The sequence below is a fragment of the Nomascus leucogenys genome, chromosome 1a (genome assembly GCF_006542625.1).
Source record: "Nomascus leucogenys isolate Asia chromosome 1a, Asia_NLE_v1, whole genome shotgun sequence".
Taxonomy (NCBI): Eukaryota; Metazoa; Chordata; class Mammalia; order Primates; family Hylobatidae; genus Nomascus; species Nomascus leucogenys.
This window is the reverse complement of record NC_044381.1, coordinates 3,948,982-3,970,471: the sequence shown is the minus strand read 5'-3', so window position 1 is coordinate 3,970,471 and position 21,490 is coordinate 3,948,982. Positions and strand designations below refer to the sequence as shown.

Sequence of the window (21,490 nt, the reverse complement as noted above, 5' to 3'; positions counted from 1 at the left end):
TACAAAGTGGCATAAAGAAGAACCAAAATTCTGAAGGTCCAAGGCATTCTAGAATGTCAGTGTATCTATTCCTGGGGAATCCAGTTTCACCCACATATTTCCTTTCTCCCTTCCAAAGCTCTTAAAAAACTGGCCAGAAATGAGAAGGCCGTTTCCTAAAAGCCTGGCCTTCTAGGGAATCATCTGGAAATCTAGGGCCACCATAAAATAACAGCTTCGATAACAGAAGCAGATCTCTGATTTTTTTTTTTCCCAGAAAAAGAAGTGCTGGTTTATCCAACTGAAAAGTGCTTATTAGCAAACTGACAGCATGGACTTCTCCTTTAGTGTTGCTCAGCAATTATATATCTGGTAATTTACCTTTCATTAAAAATTATAATATCAAAAGTTACAGAGCATTTTATTTGTATTTACTAGACTGAAATCTTACCTCAAATTCTCCACACTCAAACTTTAAAGAAAATATAGATATAATGGCGAATTAGGGTTTTGAGCAAATTCTTCCTATAAGTGAATTATAGTCACATGAATCCTTTGACTTGTTTTCTGCTCTTTGTTTTCTCTTGTTTTCTGCCCTTTGACTTTGTTTTCTTTGACAACAAAGCACTTATTGATCATGTTTTAAGAGATGTTATACCAAAGTCCTTTATAGTTTCACAGTTTAACATTTTGGTAAAATGTTTGTTTATTCATTACATTTACATTACTCTTTCTGTAATATATCTCTTTTCATTTGTGCAATATCACTATTTTCAAGTATAGTGATAAGCTGCATTAACATCCATTCTGGCAGAGGGAATGTTTTAGAAGCCTTTGTTTCTAGAAGCCTATGTTTCTTAGAAGAGAATGATTAAGAAGTTTACTTAATTTTGTTGTCTAAAAAAAGTTGACAGTAGGATAAATTGTATTACATCTTCCTATGAAATAATTTAGTATCTATTTTAAGAATTTTTTTATGATTTCTTAACCTAGCATACTCTTTTCAGTATTATGTTTTATTAACTCCAGGGAAGAATTAGCAATGTGGGAAAATAATGTAAAATAAAATTAAAGCTACTAACTCCTAAGTTGTTTAGAAGAAAATTAGATTTAATGTTGATATAATTGTTACTGAATATTCTGTGTATAAAGTGTTTTACCATAAAGAAATTGGAAACTTGGTAGAAAATAAGACTTTGCTATAGATATTACTGCATTATTTTTCTTTGGGAGGGGGCAGTATGTTAAAATTTCAAGGCATTATCAATTTCCGTAGCCAAAGTATAAGAAAGTTAAATATGTTTTAAAGCTCTAAATATTTTTATAACTGCTTATACTGAATTGTTGATATAATCAGACTGTTAAAAATAATGAAATCAGTTTTCTCTCTTAAATTGCATAGTGTGATTTTTTTCTTTTGAATTTAGCTAATATTGTTAATATAGCTCAGTATCCAAATACATGGTGTTCAGTACCTGTTTTTAATGGAACATGCAATACTACCAGGAGTTGAAAGATAGATAACTTTAAGTATGAGGTTATTAAGAGTGTATCACATTTATCAGTAACACCTGGTACTTAATAATTGCACATGGTATGCTGAGATTTCACGGAATAAAGCTGTTTCTGTGATTGTCCCTTCTCTTTGTTGGCTCTGAATTATTTTCTCTTCTACATTCCATTTCTGCTGTCATTTCTAATATTTCTGCCTTAACACCACATCCTAAAATATAATGTAGGGACCATCATTACCTCTTCATATTTGTTCATACTAATGACTCCCTACTTCCGTATTTTAATACAGGATTAATGGAGGGATGTATAGATTTAGTAACTTTTGGACATTAATGAAAGAATCTTTGTTCATTTGCATTAAAATATTACTGCATATTAAACTCAAAATCTGCAGTATGATTTTCCTTTCATGAGAGAATAGCACTAATATTAAATACTCTTTAGGTGGGAGACTATTTAGAAAGAGAATGGTTATATCCTACATCCTGAACTATGAAAGTCAAGAATATTTATTCATAAGAAGAAAAATCCACCGGGGTTCCTGCTCCTCAGGTCTCCATTCTGATTATAATTATGGGATGTTCAAAAAAGGTTTACTTTGTGAATGGGCTTATTATTAGTGTGCATATTTTTATTTTATTCTCTGGAGGGTGGGGAAGAAGGGGAGAAAACACATTAAGTGACAGCTGTTCATTAACGACCATTGAGGAAGAAGTTGAACTTTAAAGAATCTATCAGAAATTCTCTGGTCAGCCTTTTATTACTATCTTGTCTTGAGCCCTTTTTTTAATGACATCTATTATCAGATTGAAATGGCGATTGAGACGCTGCAAAAGTCTGACGGTCTGTCCACTCACAGAAGCTCTCTTCTCAACAGCCATGTAAGTTGCCTCTTCTTCATGTACACTAATCTCTTGCTTGTTCTGCATGTGTTGCTTGCCTCTAAATGCTTGTTTTATTTATTTACTTATTTATTTTGCTTCTTAACCTTCCTTTCTCAGCCCCTTATGATCTCTGTGTCATTTAATGGCTATTTTGTACAGTGAAATGTCCAAAAAATAGAGTCTCCACTATAATTTATTAGGTTTCTGTACTCTTTGGGTACAGATATAATATTTTCAAGTTAGTAACAAGTTGCCATGTATTTGTAAAAAGTAATGATAGTGATTTTCAATATTTAAAATGTTCTAGTTTGATATTTATTTACTGTGAAGCAAATACTTGTAATCTGCATCTCTGTCAAACAGCCATGTCTACTTGCGTGACCAGTAATATTCTTTAAGTAGAAAAAAGATTATTAATGTCAAATCCAATGATAAACTGTTTGAAAATGATTTGTTTACCAGTAAGACTATGTAGGGTGGGCAGTAAACAACCCCATAGTTGAATTCAGGTCCTAAGACCTAAAGAGAAGTGAAAGTGAACCAAAAGAAAAAGTGATACTGTCTACAAGCCATAAATTGCTAATAATTGAGATAAAACAATTACCATTACTGTGTCCTAAAGTTGTTTCCTGTTATCAGATGCAGATATCACTATGACACTGGTAAGTGTAAGAAGGGTGATGATAGTTTTGTGAAATTATAAACATTTTTATCAACTGTTCACATTTGGGAAACCAGTGATAATGCTGAATAAAAATTTGTTTTGTTAAGATGATTTCTGAATATATGGAAAAAAGTAAATAGACCCATGGTTTAAATTCGTTTTAGATAGATCTTCTGCTAACTTAACATTAGTGACATTTTAGTGTAGAATTTTCTCCCACAACTGACAACTTGTTCTTAAATTTAGGGATAAAGTATTATGACTTCTTATTTCTTTTTCTTATTTTATAACTGAAAAGCACAAAATTAGATCACCCAGATGAAACCGTTTTTTTCAATAAACCTAAAACTTTTACTCATAGAAAATGTTTTAACTGTGTTTTTTTGAATATTTGATTTTTGAAACATTTTAATTTTATATCTTAAAATAGCACTAAATACCTCCTCATGTTCTTACACTTTGTTTTTAGATGGGGTATTTTGTCTTGTTTCCTTTTTCAAAGGAAAGTATCATGGAAAACAAAACCAGATTGGCCAACTTGGAGAATGCCTATAAATTTGGTGACAAATTACACATACAAACTTAAAGATAATAGTATATATTCAGGCCCTTCTTTTTGAAACAGTTTAAGAAATATAAATTTTTTCATTTCTGAAAATTGGTATTTAGTATGTCACTCTTTTATGTTTCATAAGTATATTCCTGCTATGTTGGCATGTATCTGTGATTGCATTAAAGGCTGATTTCCTGTATACTACTAGGCTGTGTGTGTCGGGGGGGTGATGATCAACTTATATGTATGCTTTGAAAATGGCAAGTGAAATTGTTCTTCCTTTTAGTCAGAAATGTGCAAGGACATAAGAAAAAACAAAAACCTGAAGTTTCCAGTTACCCGTTTCAGCTTTCAGACTTCCAAGTTGTGCTTTCATATTCAACTCAGGGTTCATTTTTACTTGACATGTATAACTTAGTAAAATATGTTATATGGTTAATTTTAAATTTAACTTCAGTTATTCATCTTAATATTTTTATGAACAATAATGGAAGTATAAGAACATGTTTTTATATATTTTTAAAATGTATTTGTTGATTTGTTTGAAGCTTTTCAACTGTTACAGATTTTTAACAATTATTTTCCTCTATAGAATTCATGAAAGAATGTTTAAGGTTAATAAATGTTCGAATTAAGCTGCATAAACAATGATAAATGTTTATTACTTCATGGCTTCATTTTTTTTATTACATAATATGTCTGATCTTCCATACTGTTAACAACTGCCAGAGACACTTCAGTATGTGGAAAGAGTGGGCGCAAATGTTGATAGTGCAGTGGTAATCTTTCTCCAGCTATCCTGATTCATTTTTATTACACCTCTGAGGCACAGTGAAGTTCATTCAAAAATATATTTATAGTCAAATATTTAGAAATAAAAATGATTCTACGGATGGTTTATAAACAGTGGAGAAAGGATCAGCGCTTCTGCTGATTGATGAGTGAGGTTAGTTTCTTCCTAAACACAGAAAAAGATCCTGTTGTCTTTTTCCTCCTTGGAAAGTTGATGATGCTTTTAATGTTTCTGAGATTTATCAAAAACAACTGGAATTTGCTAGTGCATGCATTCTGGTTGATAACTGTTTGCTAAAGGTATTTTACGTTCTGTGAATCTAATTGGTGATTTTATGTTGTGTAGAATTTTTTCAGTGGAGAGATGGAGTTTTTTAAAAAATTTGTTGTTAATATTTTAAATGTCAGTAAACTATGTTACCTTTATTTCTCACTATATAGGGCATAATATAGAATTATTTGAGGTGTGTGGGATTCTTTAAGGTGAACATGAATTCTGCTTTATGATGATTTATCACTGTCTCCAAAGGATGAATTTTATTATGTAAAAACATTGGGAGAAATTATTGATAATAATTTGCATCCCATATTTTACTTGTTTCTAAAGAGGGGTGTTAATCATGACTTTTGAGGTGAAAAGTCTATTCTCATTCTATTTTGGAATATGGATAAGCAAAGACTTCCTATTTTCTGTTTCTATATTTGCTTATTCACAGTAATTTTAAAAACTCTTATTAGGACTAAATAAGATAAATAATCCCCTCTCAGCAGAATCCAACTTGATTGCTTTGCTTTATACCTTTCCACACATTAGAAGATGGGGTGGGATATTGAATTTTGTATCCCATTTTCAACATATTCTTAAAAGAATTAACATGGTGGGAGTTATTTTAGTACCAGCATCTCTAATAGGCATTTAGTAAGTATTTCTTGCAAATGGTAGTTGCAAGAAAGTAAGGATTTTTGTGTGTTTTGTTCACCAGTGCATCCCTAGTGCCTAGAACAATGCATGGTACGTAGTAGATACTCACTAAATATTTGCTGAATGAATAAAAAGAACAATACAAGGGATCAGGCCTTATGTTACCTTCATTATTTAGGAATTCTAGGATGCCTTTGCCAATCATGTGTACATTTATTGTATTGTTTCCTTTTTTTTCAAGTTTGCTTCAAGTAGATATATATGTGAACATTGTTGGTAAAGGGTGGTCTCTTCTGGTATACCATCTGAGTAAAGTATATGGTCACTCAATTACTTCTCTATATGCAGCCTTCAGTTTAAGAGTAAATAACTCTTTTTTTCTCTAAACAATCTCATCTTTTAAAAAGTTCTTGCCAAGAGTGACATTGTCTCCTAGTATTTTAGAATGGTACTTTAAGTTTGGTTTTACAGAATTCTATGTCTAATAATTTTTTATTTAAATATTTTTGTTTCTAATTTTTTATATATGAAGATGCTATAGGTATGTGATGTATAGTCTGCCTAAATCAAATTAAAATATTTAATTCATTTCATTGCAGACTTAAGATTATTTTATACTTTTTCTCAGTATTAATTAGTATAAATTATTATTTAATGGTTGTGGTGTGTTCACTTATTTACAAACTACTTATTTACATTGTAAATTTGAATTCAGAAATGTTGTTAATTGTCCCCAATAATTGCATGAAATTTAAGGTTGTGCATTTCTTTAAAATTCCATTTAAAGTTTATGAAAAGCTCTAGCCGTCTATTTTATGTACTTCTCACAATCTAGCAAATAATTTCATGTTGTTTTTTGGTTTTATCTACCAAAATACATTCAACTCAAAGCAAAACATTGTTTTTTACTCACTTTTCCTTGACTTTGCTGTATTGTAAATATAAGTTATTACAGAAATGAGGCCTGTCAAAATGCATATCATTAGTAAACTGAACTTAAAATGAATCCTGATGGGTAATAATCTATCTGGGAAAAAATGACAAATGTTACATTTAGATGTTAATTGGGCAATGCAATATTTATTGATTTTTATTTGTCAATCAGGATTTCCCTTTGGGAAAAATAGGAACCATTCATCTTCAACCTATCTTGATTAATACAGATTAAATGCAAAGGTTGAAAGATGCAATTATCTTGGTTTCCACCCTTAAATGAGTGTATATTAGTTCATTAGTAGAATAATCCAGTTTTAAAGATAAAGGTTAAAAGTTCCTATGTTGTTTTATGGGCTTTTGAAATCATTCCTGTGTTATTTTATGGGCTTTTGAAGTCAGCAAACATTTTACAAGACATTTTATAAAAGAGCAAAAGATATAATAATTGTTTCATTCTAAATTATTGAATGTTAAGATTGGGGAGTACATTGTATTAGAGACAAAACCCAAGAAAGCAATATTTAACAGGCATTAACTTCCCTTGGGTAGCTCATGGAGCCTGTGCCTTTAGGTTGCACTTAAACTTACACAAAAACTTAACTACCCAAGTTTCTCTTACAATCAAAGTAATGCTTTCCAATACTATGTTTTAGACACAAATGTCTGATTTGTAATTCCATCACTGTGTCAAAAAGTAAAAGTTGAATACTGGCGTGTAGGATGGAGATTATAATCCCCAGCCACGTCTCAAAGTCTTGTCTGGTGGATCCTTTTAAATCAATTTCTGTTAATACAGTGAATTTCTAGGAGATGTAGCCCGAGGTGGGGCAGTTTTTGGCAGTCTTCCTAGCTGGGACCTGCAGGGCTACAGCAAAGCTATCTCCATCCTTTCAGGGCTTTTACCTCCACTTGACTTCCTTATGCTCTCTCAGCCTTCTCTCCAGGCATCTGGCAAGGAATACAGTTCCTCCTGCATACAATGGGTAGGGAACAAAACGTAGCTTTGCTAGTGTCAAAGTGATAGTCATCAAAATACCTGTGCTTGTACCATTTTTCAAACTAACCAGTGATTTATATAAATATATATGTATATGCATATATACATATAAACGAACTGATTTTTTGAACTAGTTTAGAAATGAAGAATTTAAACAGAATCAAACAGAATTTCTTCAGTTTAAGAATGTAAACTATATAAAAAGAACAATCAGCTTATAAAACAGTGCAGATTTTTTGACTTACCTAGCCATTTCAGAGGCCTGCATAGCCAATCCAGTAAAAGCTTCACTTCTTGTAAATTATTCAGTTGGGATACAAGTAATATCATTTAGGCTTCTAAGTAGTTTGTGCCAATGTTTGCTGTAGTTATCTCACTATTTCTATGAAAAGTTTTCTTTATTAAGAGTGGTCTGATTAACCCATATATATTTTTATATATATATAAATATAAATATACCATTGGACTCAAAATATTTTATATTAAACTTTAATATTTGTACTAGCTTTTACTTTTATAAAAGGTAATTTATTACAGTATCCTTCAAATATTCTATTATTGGATTTTCTTTTTCAAATTTTGTAGTAAAAATTTTAATCTACAAGATAATTCCTATGATCATGAAAAATAAGCTCTCATTTTTACATATTTGTCTTTATTTTTAAGTAATTAAATGTTGCAGGAAGACTAGTACACAAGTAGGGCAGTTTTTAAAATGTTTTATTTGTTTCTGGTTAATTAAAATTATTTTTATTTGCTTTTATCAGACTAAAATTACATTAGATCTGTTTTTATTATTTGTATACTTTTGGTTGTGAAGTTCATATTGTAAGATTGACTAATTCTATTTCTTAAAAAAAAATGCCCTTTAAATTGAGATTTTTCTTTATAGTATGTCTTCTGTTCATTAGCAAAGTAAGCAATATTGAGTTCTTCACTCAGAAGAAATCATGCTATTATACCTCTGACAATATGCATTATTTTATGAGGATATGTAGATGTACATACAAACATATCTTTGGCATTTTCAACTTACACATATTGTGTGTTCCATGCTTGTGGATGTGGAAACTTCATTAGTTTAGTTGAAAAATACTACTCTGTTTCAAAAAGTATTTACATTTTTTATGTCCGCCTTTCCAGAATTTTTTTCTTTCGTGTCTTCTTTATAGTCCTTGATATTAAGAACCTATATGCCTTTCTTTAATATATTAAGACTGCCAATAGAAGGTGGTCAACCCTTGCTCTGTCTAGTGTATGTACACAAAACAAGAATCAGCACTGTTGTACAATACAGCTCACTAGAGCTGCCATAACATCACTCAAGTGCTTCCCAATCTCAATCATTTTACCAAAGCATGTGGATAAAATATGTGAATCAGGATTTTATTGCTGCATTTTATGTGTAGTCTCCCTCAGCTATACTTAAAACTAATAAAGTCTAAAAAAAAAAAATACTAAAGGGACATGCTCTCCCACTGTTGTAGGCAAAATACTAATTTGAACCTCAGTAACTTAATTTCCCAATCAGACTGCCTTATCTCTTTTATACTAAATGAATATGTGTAGCAAACCTAATCTGTGTGTCACTTAGAATACTCAGAAATCACGTTTAAGCGCCCCTGGAAAACCTGTTTACCGACAATCAGGTTATAGATGATTCATAACAAAAGAATTATTTTGGCCTGTAATACTTTTATGTCATCGTAAAAACCAATGTTTATTTTGTGTAATCATTTTAAACTTCTATAGGTCAGCCTTGTATATGTTAAGAGGTATTATGTATGTTTAAATGTGCATATTCATTCGTATATGTGCCCTGTGAAGGACTTCAAGTCTTTCTGATCAAAATCTGAATTTTATTTTTAAAAGTACTCTGGTTTGTCTTGTAGATTTGGTGGCTATGTTTTGAAAGCCAACTGTCATTATGGGTTTAATGACATACGTTTAATTATATAAACATCATGTAGGAATATTTGACATTAAAGTGGTTTTTGGAAATTCAGTTGTCATGACTAAAGTCAGTAATTCTGAAAATATTTTTAATGAATTTTTAAATTAAGAGTCTGAAAATTCAGGTTCTAAGTTTGATTGCAAATCTGAAAATATGTAAGCAAAATGGAGAAATTTTTTATTTATTTAAATGTCCATACTATCATTTTTAGCATTTCTTTGGAAATTCCTAGGGGACAAGGATGAGATCACATTCATTTTTGCATCACTAGATGCCTGGCACATTACCTGGCTCACAGTTGGCGCTCAAGAAATGAATTCTTTGGCTTCTATAATTTATATTAACTTGAATTGTATGTTAAATGTCAGCTCTTTATTACACATGTCTTATATATGGCATGAAAATTTTTATTGACACAAGTAATGTGAAATATTTACTGCTTTTGTGAAACATTGGTCTGGAGTAATCAGGAAATGTGATTTGGAAACCAGACTCAGGCATGGAGATAATATGTGACTTTGAGAAAGTCATGTAAGTCCATTTCAGTTCTCCTTATATAAATAAATAAATGAACAAAAAATTTAATTTTGCTAATCTTAAAATTCAATAATATTATAGACCTGGATTCAATTTTCTAAAATTTTCCTGTACATCCAGTGCTTTAAAGGTTTTTTTGTAATGTACACAGGACAACATAAAACTTTAAAATGTGAACATAGACTGAAAAAGTACTGCGTTACCAACCACCATTGCAGTGCGCCTTCCAAAATTATGAATAAACAGTTTCGAGGTGGAAAAGTTCAAATGGTTGTAATAAATGATTCCTTTTCATTGCATGTAAACTGTTTGCCAGTGTCTTGTCAGTTTATTTTCATTTGGGGAAGAAATGACTGAATTTTGTCCTTTCTGCTTTCAGAATCTGTCCCAGTAGACAATATTTTTATTATCTAGTGGTAATTTGAGATAAATTAAAATTCTATAAAAAGGAATGTAACTTTAATATAAACACTCATACCAGGCAGCCTGCTGTTCATATGTTGTAACAAGCCAATGCTGAAGACATACTGTGTACCATGCTACCAGGCTTGGTAACATGTTTTGTTCTGTAGCCATCATATTTCTGATATTTATGACCAGTTAATGGGATTATTTGAACTCCTTGAAGTGGTGTCTATTTTCAAAATTGGAATCAATACAGGGAAAATTAGTATGTCTCTACGTGTGCTTGAATATTTGAAGAAATGGATATTGTCTGAGATCCTTAGTGATGTTCAGCTATTTACAGTGTTTCTGAGCGTTTTCAAAGGCAGATTACCAGCTTCTGAATTACAGCAGTTTACTCTATCATAAGACTTGATGAAGAACTTCTAAGTATTTGTGTATGTTGCGTTTGCAGTGTCTTGTAGAAATTTTGGCAAATTATGTGATTTGTCTGTGTTTACTGTGTCTTATTTCCCTAGCTCCAGTGGCTGTTGGACAATTATGAGACAGCAGAAGGAGTGAGCCTTCCCAGAAGCACTCTGTACAACCACTACCTTCGACACTGTCAGGAACACAAACTGGACCCAGTCAATGCTGCCTCTTTTGGAAAATTAATAAGATCAATTTTTATGGGGCTACGAACCAGGAGATTGGGCACTAGGTTAGTATTGAAAAATAAGATCATAAACTAATCTCTCTTTTTCAAACTAGGGCAATTCAGTATATTGTTTAAACAAAAGTACTTGATTACAGACAATATATAAGGAAATACATAGAATGAGCTCAGTTTATAACATCCCCAGGAAAAGGAAAGGACATTATTCAGTGACTTATTTCCAAGCCAGAATTATATGTTGTCTAAAACATTAACTGAGCAAAGCTTTGAGAAGAGCTGATTCTCAAACTACATAGAAATTAGCAGACCAACCTGTTAATGCAAGATTTGCATTTGGTGCTTTAAAACACACAGAAACACATACACACACACACACATAAAAAATGTATTCTCGTATTGAAAGAAATCATATTAATGATGATGAGTTAAGTGACATAGTAAATGGAAAACTATGTATCTCTTGACTCTTGAAAAATTACATTTGTCTTTATAAATAACTGTTGGGATAGAGTAAGCAACTAAAGCAGTTTTTTCATTTCATTTCTGGAGACCAGTTAAAAATCATTTGGTAAACTTGCAAAATATTGTTTAAATTCCTCAGTGATAAGATAGTTCTATTTTACCTCTTATTAGCCCCTACTTTTTTTTCTGCTCTTAATATGAAACCATGTGTATGTGGAAGGAAAAACATAGTATAGTTCAATTGAATTGAAACAATGTGAAGAAGAAGTTTCTGGTTTTTCTTCCTTTGGAAATAAATATGAGTGTTTTCACTAACCAAAATATCGTGAAAAGAATACTTAGAGGCCGGGCGCGGTGGCTCATGCCTGTAATCCCAGCACTTTGGGAGGCCGAGGCAGGCGGATCACAAGGACAGGAGATCGAGACCATCCTGGTTAACACGGTGAAACCCCGTCTCTACTAAAAATACAAAAAAAATAGCCGGGCGTGGTGGCAGCCACCTGTAGTCCCAGCTACTCCGGAGGCTGAGGCAGGAGAATGGCATGAACCCGGGAGGCAAAGTTTGCAGTGAGCCGAGATCGCGCCACGGCACTCCAGCCTGGGTGACAGAGCGAGACCCCGTCTCAAAAAAAAAAAAAAAAAAAGAATACTTAGAACTCTGGGGCTTCATTTTTGTCTTTCCATATTTCTATAAATTATCATAAGATAAATATTTTAAGTAGCTGGACAGAAGGATATGGATGTTTTTAATTCCCTAAATCTTACAGAAGTCATATAAAAAGTTACAATACTGTACTATACAACATTAGGTGATACACCCTTAATTAGCCATAATGCACAACTTCAGAGTATTTTAGTAAAGAGTTTTTTTTTGTTTGTTTTTTTTTTTGAGATGGAGTCTCACTCTGTTGCCAGGCTGGAGTGCAGTGGCGTGATCTCAGCTCACTGCAACCTCTGCCTCGCAGGTTCAAATGATTCTCCTGCCTCAGCCTCCCAAGTAGCTGAGACTACAGGTGTGTGCCACCACGTCCAGCTAATTATTGTATTTTTAGTAGAGATGGGGTTTCACCATGTTAGTCCAGATGGTCTCCATCTCTTTTGTGATCCACCCGCCTCAGCCTCCCAAAGTGAAGAGTTTTTAATCTTAATAAAATAAACACAGTCTTCCTTAGTAATTGACTTCATTAAAAATGTATTCCAAAAAGAGGAGTGAGTGTTCTAGGAAGAAAAGATTGATCTTTTTCTCACCACCACAAGAGTCATGCCTAGGACCCCTATAACAAAAGATTAATAAGAGAAAAGCATACAAATTCGTTTAATAAAAGTTTTACATGACTGGGAGCTTTCAAAAATGAAGGCCCAAAGAAACAGAGAGAACTGTTTGTATTTTATGCAGTCTGATGAAGTGGATAGTTCTGGAGAAACATGATTGGACAGAAAGGGGTATGATCTAATGGTTCTAGGGGTATGATCTAATGGTTCTAATCTGGGGGAAACTCAGCAAGGTCTGTTTTGTTTTGTTTTGTTTTGTTTTTGTTTTTGTTTTGTTTTTTGAGAAGGATTCTCGCTCTGTCGCCCAGGCTGGAGTGCAGTGCCCCGATCTCAGCTCACTGCAACCTCTGCCCCCCAGGTTCAAGTGATTCTTCCTGCCTCAGCCTCCCGAGTAACCCGGATTACAGGCACCCCCCCAACACCACACCCAGATAATTTTTGTGTTTTTAGTAGAGATGGGGTTTCGCCATGTTGGCCAGGCTGGTCTCAAACTCCTGACCTCAGGTGATCCGCCCGCCTCAGCCTCGCAGAGTGCTGGGATTATAGGCATGAGCCACCGCACCCGGCACAGCAAGGCCTGTTTGTTCAGAGTTTTCTGCGTCCCTGTGTCTTCAAAAATAAGAATGTTCTTTTCTGCAAGGTATAGGAGGACCCCTCTGGAATGAGGGTCTCATGACCTATTTTCAGGAGAAATTAAGCTAGGTTTTATGGCCTGCTTTAGAGGAGAAGGAGTGAGGGGAATTTTTTCTAGTTTCTGTGGCCTGCTTCTGTTGTTTCTTCAAATGCCAAGGTGCCATAGTTTGGGATAGCATGTCCTAAACCCCGTCACTGTGTCAGTTTTATGAGATTTACAAGGCCTGTATGTGTTCATAGCATTAATTATTGCTTTTCTGTTGCATTTTAAGTGATTATACAGCTTTTGTATTGCTGAAGGTTTAGCTCTCTCATAAATATGTTTCCTTCTTTCTATACTTCAAAAGATAGTATATTTTAAACTAAAGAATGTGATTGTCTATTCACACTAAAGGAATAGCTTTCATTCCCTTGAGAAAAGCTTTTTGTTTCTATAATTTTTTTTTCAAAACCACAAAAATCATTATTTGGGGACCTAACCTACTATCTCCTAGCTGGTGGCTCTGTAGTTATGCATACCATGCCAATATTTTGAAACTGTGGGCTTTATTCAACATTCTAATAGCTGTATTGTTGTGCTTCTTTTGTTACTGAAAGGGATTTCAATGGGTCCTATTTTGAGGCTCCATTCAAACCTTGAAACAAGTCTTTAAAATAGAAGGGGACAAAATTGGGGTTGTTTGGTTTTGTGAATGAGTAGAATCCATACTCTGTAAGTACATATTGCAATATTGCAGCTTTTACTTTCTGATGTTCTGGGTTCCTCCCACCCCCCACTAGGTAACAATCATGAATTATGTCTCCTGTTTTGTTTTTTTTTTAATTGTATGTAGTGTTTGCAGTTAGGTTTGTGAAGCAAAGCCTAGAAAAATAAGGAGAAAATAAGCACTATGGAGGGAGTTTAAAGAAATGAAGTGTTATGAAGATAGAATTCTAATGTAAAAAAACTGACAATTGTAGGAGTCAGGTACTAGACATTCTTTCTACCATAGAAACTGTTTAGCATTTACTTTCTACTCCTATCCAAGGAACAGATGGAAAATTAATATAAATGATGAGGCAAACTAAATCAAATACTTTTTTTAAAAGTGAACTATATGTAGAACTATTATTAATATTATCCATCAATAAAATAATCTGGTGAAACCACTCAAACTAGAACCAGATCTTTTCTAAAGTTTTTGGATCTAAGTAAACAAAAAGTAAATCAAATCACTGTTTTAAACAAAGGCAAATAAAAAGGTACCTTTTGTTAGATCTCATCTCCAAGTTAAGTTTGAGTAAAGAAGACCATGGATATGCTTCTCTCCCCCAACCATTCCCAGTGAAATAAAAAGAACCTCTCCCTCCCAACCCAATTAAAATGTGAATTTGTAGGAAACCAAAAAGAAACTCGGCACCCCATCTATTTGAGGTCTCACAAGAGAGACATCATTTTCCTCTGTAGTTTTGTCCTGTAAGTAATGCCTCCTGCTTCCTACCCTACATCTACTCCCTACTGTCCTCCAGTTTGTACAGGAGAACACCACAAATTGGGTATGTGGAATTTTTTGGTTTTACTTATTGCACCATTCTGCAGTGGATTTTTGAGACAAGATCTAATCTCTGCAAGTAGAAGGCCTTTCTTTGCGGGCATTAAGTTTCTCTGTCTGCTTTATTGTGCTGAAAGCATGTAAGTATTTTGATGCCCTGCATTTTTTAAAAACTAGCAGTATAATTTATATAGTATAATTTTAATGTCTTCAAATATATATAAGGTTCATTTAATATATGTTTTTAAATCTTGGAAGTACAATTCTGCTCTATTTTTATAAAAAAATATTTAATCCACACTCTTCTTGCATTTCTTTTTGTAAATGGAAGAAAAAATTGGAAAAAGCACTGATGTATTGCTATATATGGACTTGTGAAAAACTACTATTTTCTCTTTGCAAGAATTTACATATTTAAAATGATATTTTGCAAGAATTTGCAAATTCCATTCAGAGCAAAACTTTATCATTTCTAATAGCAAACATGGGGAAATTGTGACATTTTTATTCCAGGTGGAAATTTGCCATTTTCATAGAGAAATTTCTCCATCTCTATTGTGACAAATCCTGTTTAGCCTGCAAAACTGACACAAATCCATAAAAACAGAAACTATTAAAATGTGTTTCAAAATCAATAGATTAAAGGCTTACTTTCTTTTTAGGTTTCAAAATATTAAGTAAGTCTTTACCACAACATTTTGTAACAAACAATTAAGTTATCTTACTTCATCATCACTGAAATAAAGAGAAAAATGTCGAACTTATCCAGGAAAGTAGAATTAAGATTTTTGTTCTTTGTTCTATATACATACTTTACAATAAATACGTATTCCTTTGACTAATTTTTATTGGCCTGTTAACTAATTTTTACTGGCCAAAAACTTTTTTCCTATCATTACCCTTCTTAACTAAATTTAAAATAGAAATTTGAAAATGAAATGTAATTTGTATGGAAGAAATGGACTGTTTGACTAATATTTAAGTGGAAGTTTATAAACAAATATTTTTAGTAGGGCCTTTAGCTGATTGATTCAGAATCTTATTTTGATTCTTCAAATTTTATCACCATAAAAACATAAAAGTATTCAGAAGAGGTTAATCATAAATACGTAACATTAATATACTGTTTTTACCAAATTTTTCCAAGTGTGAAGTTTAATGGACATCCCATGTGATTAATATTAGTTTGACTGACTTTTGTTTCTAATGTTTCTTGTTCATTAATGAAGAGGAAACTCCAAATACCACTACTATGGGATTCGTGTCAAGCCAGATTCCCCTCTTAATCGTCTGCAAGAAGACATGCAGTATATGGCTATGAGACAACAACCCATGCAACAGAAACAAAGGTAGACTCTGAAGTTATCGTTGATGTGTCCAGGCTATGTATTTCTTAGATGTTCGGGTCTCCTTTTTTCTGAACAAATACCTAAGTATAAAAGAATGTTCTTATTGTTGGTATGCTTTCACTAGAGATAGTTCTTAAATATGATAGAATTTCAGTGGTCTCGCCTGTTTTCCAAATTTTTAAAAATTACTTATCAGTCAGCCTGTTTGGCCCCTTTTAAGTGTGACATCCCAAACTGTTCAGACAGGGAAATGAAACACAAAACATAAGGAGCATACGCAAGCAAATACCAACTGGAGAAATTTGTTTCAGTATTCATGAGCTTCTGACATGCTATTCTGCACATCTCTCAAGTCATTCTTTTTGACACAGTATGAATTCTTGCAGAATGTTTGGGATGTCTTACATTTGCTTTGAATCCAACTTTCATAGATACGGAATTGCTGATATTAGAGTTGTAAGAGATCTCAAGCATTCATGAATGGATGGATGAATGATGGATGGATGGATGCATGGACGGACGGATGGATGGATGAATAGAATCATAGATCTTAGAATTGAAAAATATGTCAGTCTAGTCTGGCCTTAAAACCTTATGACAATCAAACCATTAATAGTCTCTGTTTTCTCAGATGAGTCCCAGAGAGGTTTAGTGATTTGCACAAGCCCATAATAAAGTTGCATAGCTAAGGGCCTTCTAGTCCCATGTGACTTATGTCACAATTTAGAGTAAATAAAATGAAAAAATGCTTTCCTCTTTACCAGCATAGCTCAACCAAGACAGTAGTTATGATTTTTCTTTTCACGTGAGCATGCAGAATTCGGTAGGAGAAAGGAGGCCTCTGCATAGGTCCCAGTGTAGTGTTCTGTAGTGATTAGTTGCCTTGGCCACATCTCCCCATCCATGCTAGTTCAGTCAGAAGCATTAACTCTAAGATAATATCTGAGAAAAGAATATATCACACAGTAATTTTATACTATTTCGTCAGCCAATGCTGATTGAGTCTCTACTGTGTGTTAAGCCCTGCATGCAGAGATAAGACACAGTTCTTACATTTGAGGAGTTAAAAAATTTGAAGGGGAGGCACGTGGAGAATGGAAAAAAAATGGAATACAGTCTGGGAAGTGCTAAAATAAAACTTTGATCAAGGAACTATCACAATACAGAGGAGTTTTTGGCAATATCTGAGAGAAAGGGAGATTGGGAAGCTTCTAGAGAAAGTGCTATCTGAGTAGGAACTTAGAGGAGTCAGAAAAAGAGAAATGTTAAAGCAGAAGGAAAAATTCACCTAGTGGTGAAGTCCATGATGTCTATGGTAAATGGTCCATGTCATATTTAGTGAGGTTGGTATGACAGAAGGAGAATCAAGGAGGTGGTTGAGTAGTTTAGTGGGTGATGAGATCTTAAAAGTAGTTTGGATCATATATTAAGGGATTTGCTTGTATGTAAAGCTAATAAGTTTGTTCTTTGTGCAGAACATAGCTTTGAAGCTATGTAAGGCTTTGAAGCAAAACAATGAAACTTTGATTTTTTCTAGAGAGATGACTTTTTGATTTTGGGCAAGACTATTTAATGGAAAGAGACTGGAGGTAAGGATACTTGTTAAGTGGTTTTTTAACACGGTCATAATTTCCAGTGTAAGTTTACCAGACTGAAGACTCAGTTCAAGATTGGCTATTATATAAAAGATATCTTAAAGGTTTTAGATTTTTTTATTACAGATTCTCAATCTTATTTTTTAATTGCTGATTCTTATTTTTTGATGTGTAGCCAGTGAAAAATAAGAAGGGCTCTGAAAAAAATAATAAAATAAATTATAGGATAGTACCTCATAGAGTTGGATAGTACCTCATAGAGTTTGTGTGAGTTGCAATAAATTGTTACTGTTTTGGGTTATGATTGCTTTTTGCATCTGTTAATGGCAGCACTTATAGCCTTTACTTTTTGGTGTGATTTCTGCATTCATGCATAGCAGCACTACACAGTGGAGATGATGGTGAAATCAAGAAAAAGAAAGTTTGCTTCAGAAATAACATATACTCAAACTTAAGTATGAATAAAAACTTAGTAAATTATAACTAAGACAGTTGAAGCCTATTATTTGATTGCAAGGAATTTCCTGTGATTTAACTGCAAGGAATTCTAGCAAGCTTTCATAGAAATAGAAACCTTCAAGGGACATTCTTTATAAAAAACCTGAGTTACATAAGTAAGGCCGAGGACTTTCTGTGGTCTCCTCATGAAACAGATGCTGTAAAGATTAGCAAGCCATAAAAACCTCTGCGTTCTCAGGACAGTGGTACTTGAGTTTGGAAACAGGTAAAATACGGAGACATTTAAGAAATGATTTAAGAATCTCAGGAGTATTAATAAATTGAGTTTGATTCTTATTTCTTATGAAACAAGAATGTGAAAGAACCAAAGAAGTACTGAAACTTCCTTTAATTTGTTGGGTTTTTTTAATGATACAGGTTTAGGATTATAGACAGTTGCTCTTAAAATGATGTCTCGCTAACTGATTGCATTGTTACTGTTGCCAATTGCATGGGCCTCTCTTATACGGCAGCAGGAGTCTTCTCTGGTCTCTCTGAAGGAATCTGTCCACTGACAACATTGATAAGCCTTAACTGAAACCACTGACCCTATTGTGCAGAAATATTTAGACAGGAAAGAAGGAGTTTCTTTTCATGGGTGTGGACATAGACTAATTTAAGAATATTTGTTGAAAACAATGGGAAAAGAACTTAAAAATATATTTTATGGCTTAAAAAATTTTTAAATTTCAAAATTCAAATGATTCTACTGAATACAGTAAAAATTATATAAAGAGACTGCCAGTCTCTTGTAAAAATACAAATGACATGTGAAAGGTTTAAAGTATAAAATAGAAGATATTTCAAAATATTCACGTTATTTGAATACTTGAAGGTGTATTAAATGCATCCATGTGTGCTTATCTTTCATAATGTAAATTTGTTTTATATGTTCTTACAGTGAAGAAATGCAAGTCTGTGCAGTGATTATTTTGTTAATTAAATATAACTTTTGGAGCTCAATTTGTACCTTTTTCTCATGAATTTGGAATTATAGTCATTGTAGGGATAAGAATGATTATTGTTTTTATATAGCTCACAATTTCTTGAGCTCCTTTATACAAGGTGTCACTTGAGGGTTTGATAGGGTGGTAGAGGAAATCTCCATTTATCTATAAATCCAATTCCCAGCAATACCACTGTATGGAACATAGCCATGAGTCTGAAAATAAATGTAAACAGCTTCTGATTGGAAAGCAGATGTCACAGAGCCTGCAGTTTCACTTAGTTGGAAAGATAAAGCCATTCTCAAGCCATTTTACCTAAAATAAAGGAGATTAGAGCCCACCTGATTCACAGGCAATCATGAACTGTGACAGCTGTCAAGAAGAAATACAAGTAGACAGGGTCTTCTGTTTAAAATTATTCAGTACAACAGTTTGTGGACGCTCTGTGGAGGGGCAAATGGACCTAGGCACTGCAGTAAATATTTCAAATATCACTCTGATGACTAAAATCTGGCCTAATACAACGTAACAACTGCTTTGCATATTGATGGCATTATGGGTAATCAAGGAGAGGTAAAATACCATGGTTAAGGAGGCAGGAGAATGTGTAACAGTTTTTTGAAAAAAAACTTGTATTGAAAATACTTCATCTGAAAATAATTTTTTTTGCACTGAAATGAGGTAATCTTCAGTTTTTGATGAAATTCACTCATGGACTAATTTGTTTACCCTAATTTAGATAATAAGTAAGTTATATTATTATAGAGCAAAAAGGACATCGGTAATTTCCAACTCTCCAAACTAAGTAACAATGTTTGCTGCAGTTTATTTTTAATAATGAAAAGAAGTACACAGAGAGTATTGGCACATATATTTTAGATATTTTTCCAAATTCCAGTAGTAAAAGCCAAATGCTTTTGATAATATGCTTGGCTGTGCTTGATCCCAGTAGCCATTCTCAAAATATTAAATGTCATTTATCATTTCTTCAGCAAATACTTATCAATTGTTATTTGCATACACAATCTGACAATCACATCTAAAAGACATAACACAGAATTACAGAATGTTAGAGGTGGAAGGAATAGATCACCTAGTCCAACTTATCCTCTTGATGAGAAAACTGAAGTCCATAAAGCTTAAATAACTTATCCACAGTCATATAGCAACTAGGATAAGAACTCTTGTCTTTATTCTCATGAGAATTCCACCCTCAAAGAGGTAAGATAACCCAAACAGAAACACACATGTAATAAAATTTTTTGCATATGAAATGAAGGTAGAAATCACATTTTAATGAGTATGTTTCAAGTAATTGAGGACATGTGCCACCTCCTGCCTCTTTGCATGGTCTCTTCACAGCAATTGGATTCTGTGAAAGAATAACCCTTTCTTTCACAGGATGCGAAGTAAGAATGTCACTAAGAAGAGAGAAGAAGAGGTCATTTGGAAAGATGGTACAGCAAGGCTACTTTTGTTTTGGCTGTAGATAGATGTAAAAGCATGCATGTTCTTTTAGAAGTGAGAGAGGAAATTTAAGAACTTTCATCATTAGATGGCCTTTCTTAATATAGGGTTCATAGACTAGTTAAACAAACCCTATATTTAGAATTGGAAAGTGGGGAATTGAGTACAGGCTACATGGGCACTTCTGCAGAGTGTATGACTTAACCTCACTGAGCCTCAGTTTCTTCATCTGCAAAATAGAAATTCATAATAGACTATCTCACAGATTGTTTCGAAGTTCAAGTGGAATAAAGCATCTGAAAATTTTTTTAACAACTGGAAGTGTTCAAGTGTTAGATAATTATTATTGGGATCATTATTATATGATGAGCACTACAGAAAAATATCTTTCTTATGGAATATTTAGTGTTTTGGAGGAGAGTGAAGCCTGTCAATTGGTCAGTTTGGGCTTTTATTTCTCTATCCCTCTAGGCTAGTGGTTTCTAACTTTGATTGATGTTAATAGTTTATCATTCCTTTCCTAGACATTAATTCCCTGGTGAGGTAATGATCATCTTTTCCATTGAAGAGAGGAGAAACATAAATAATCACAACTCAATAACTACCAAACTACGTAGTTTGTTAATAATAACAGTCACCACTTATGCTCCTGAGTAGTATTTATTGAATATTTAAAATGTTTTTCATTAAGCACATTACATGCAAGATCTCATTTGGCAATTATATTGTTACTTACTGATAAGGAAACTGAGGACCACTTAATTTTTCTGTATTCAAGAAGCTCACTAATTTATTTTTTCCTAGATAGAACCTCAGATGCCTTTTTTTTTGTTGTTATTGTTTATCTTTTGGCATCAGATGGAGCCAGATTGTCATTCTCTAAATAAAGAAGGTGGGAAAGGGTAAGAGATAAAAGAAGGGTCATGCCTACTTGCAGCAAGA

General features: G+C 33.1%; 1 protein-coding gene across 4 annotated transcripts in view; it reads left to right on the top strand.

Moving 5' to 3' along the window:
* The window catches only part of RFX3 (regulatory factor X3), a 315,033-nt gene that overhangs the window by 228,024 nt on the left and 65,519 nt on the right, over positions 1 to 21,490 (top strand). For all 4 annotated transcript variants that reach the window (XM_003273871.3, XM_030798998.1, XM_030798486.1 and 1 more), the window contains 3 exons: positions 2,301 to 2,375; positions 10,657 to 10,838; positions 15,922 to 16,041. In XM_003273871.3, the coding sequence (XP_003273919.1) occupies positions 2,301 to 2,375; positions 10,657 to 10,838; positions 15,922 to 16,041 (377 nt within the window). The remainder of the gene's footprint in view (positions 1 to 2,300; positions 2,376 to 10,656; positions 10,839 to 15,921; positions 16,042 to 21,490) is intronic.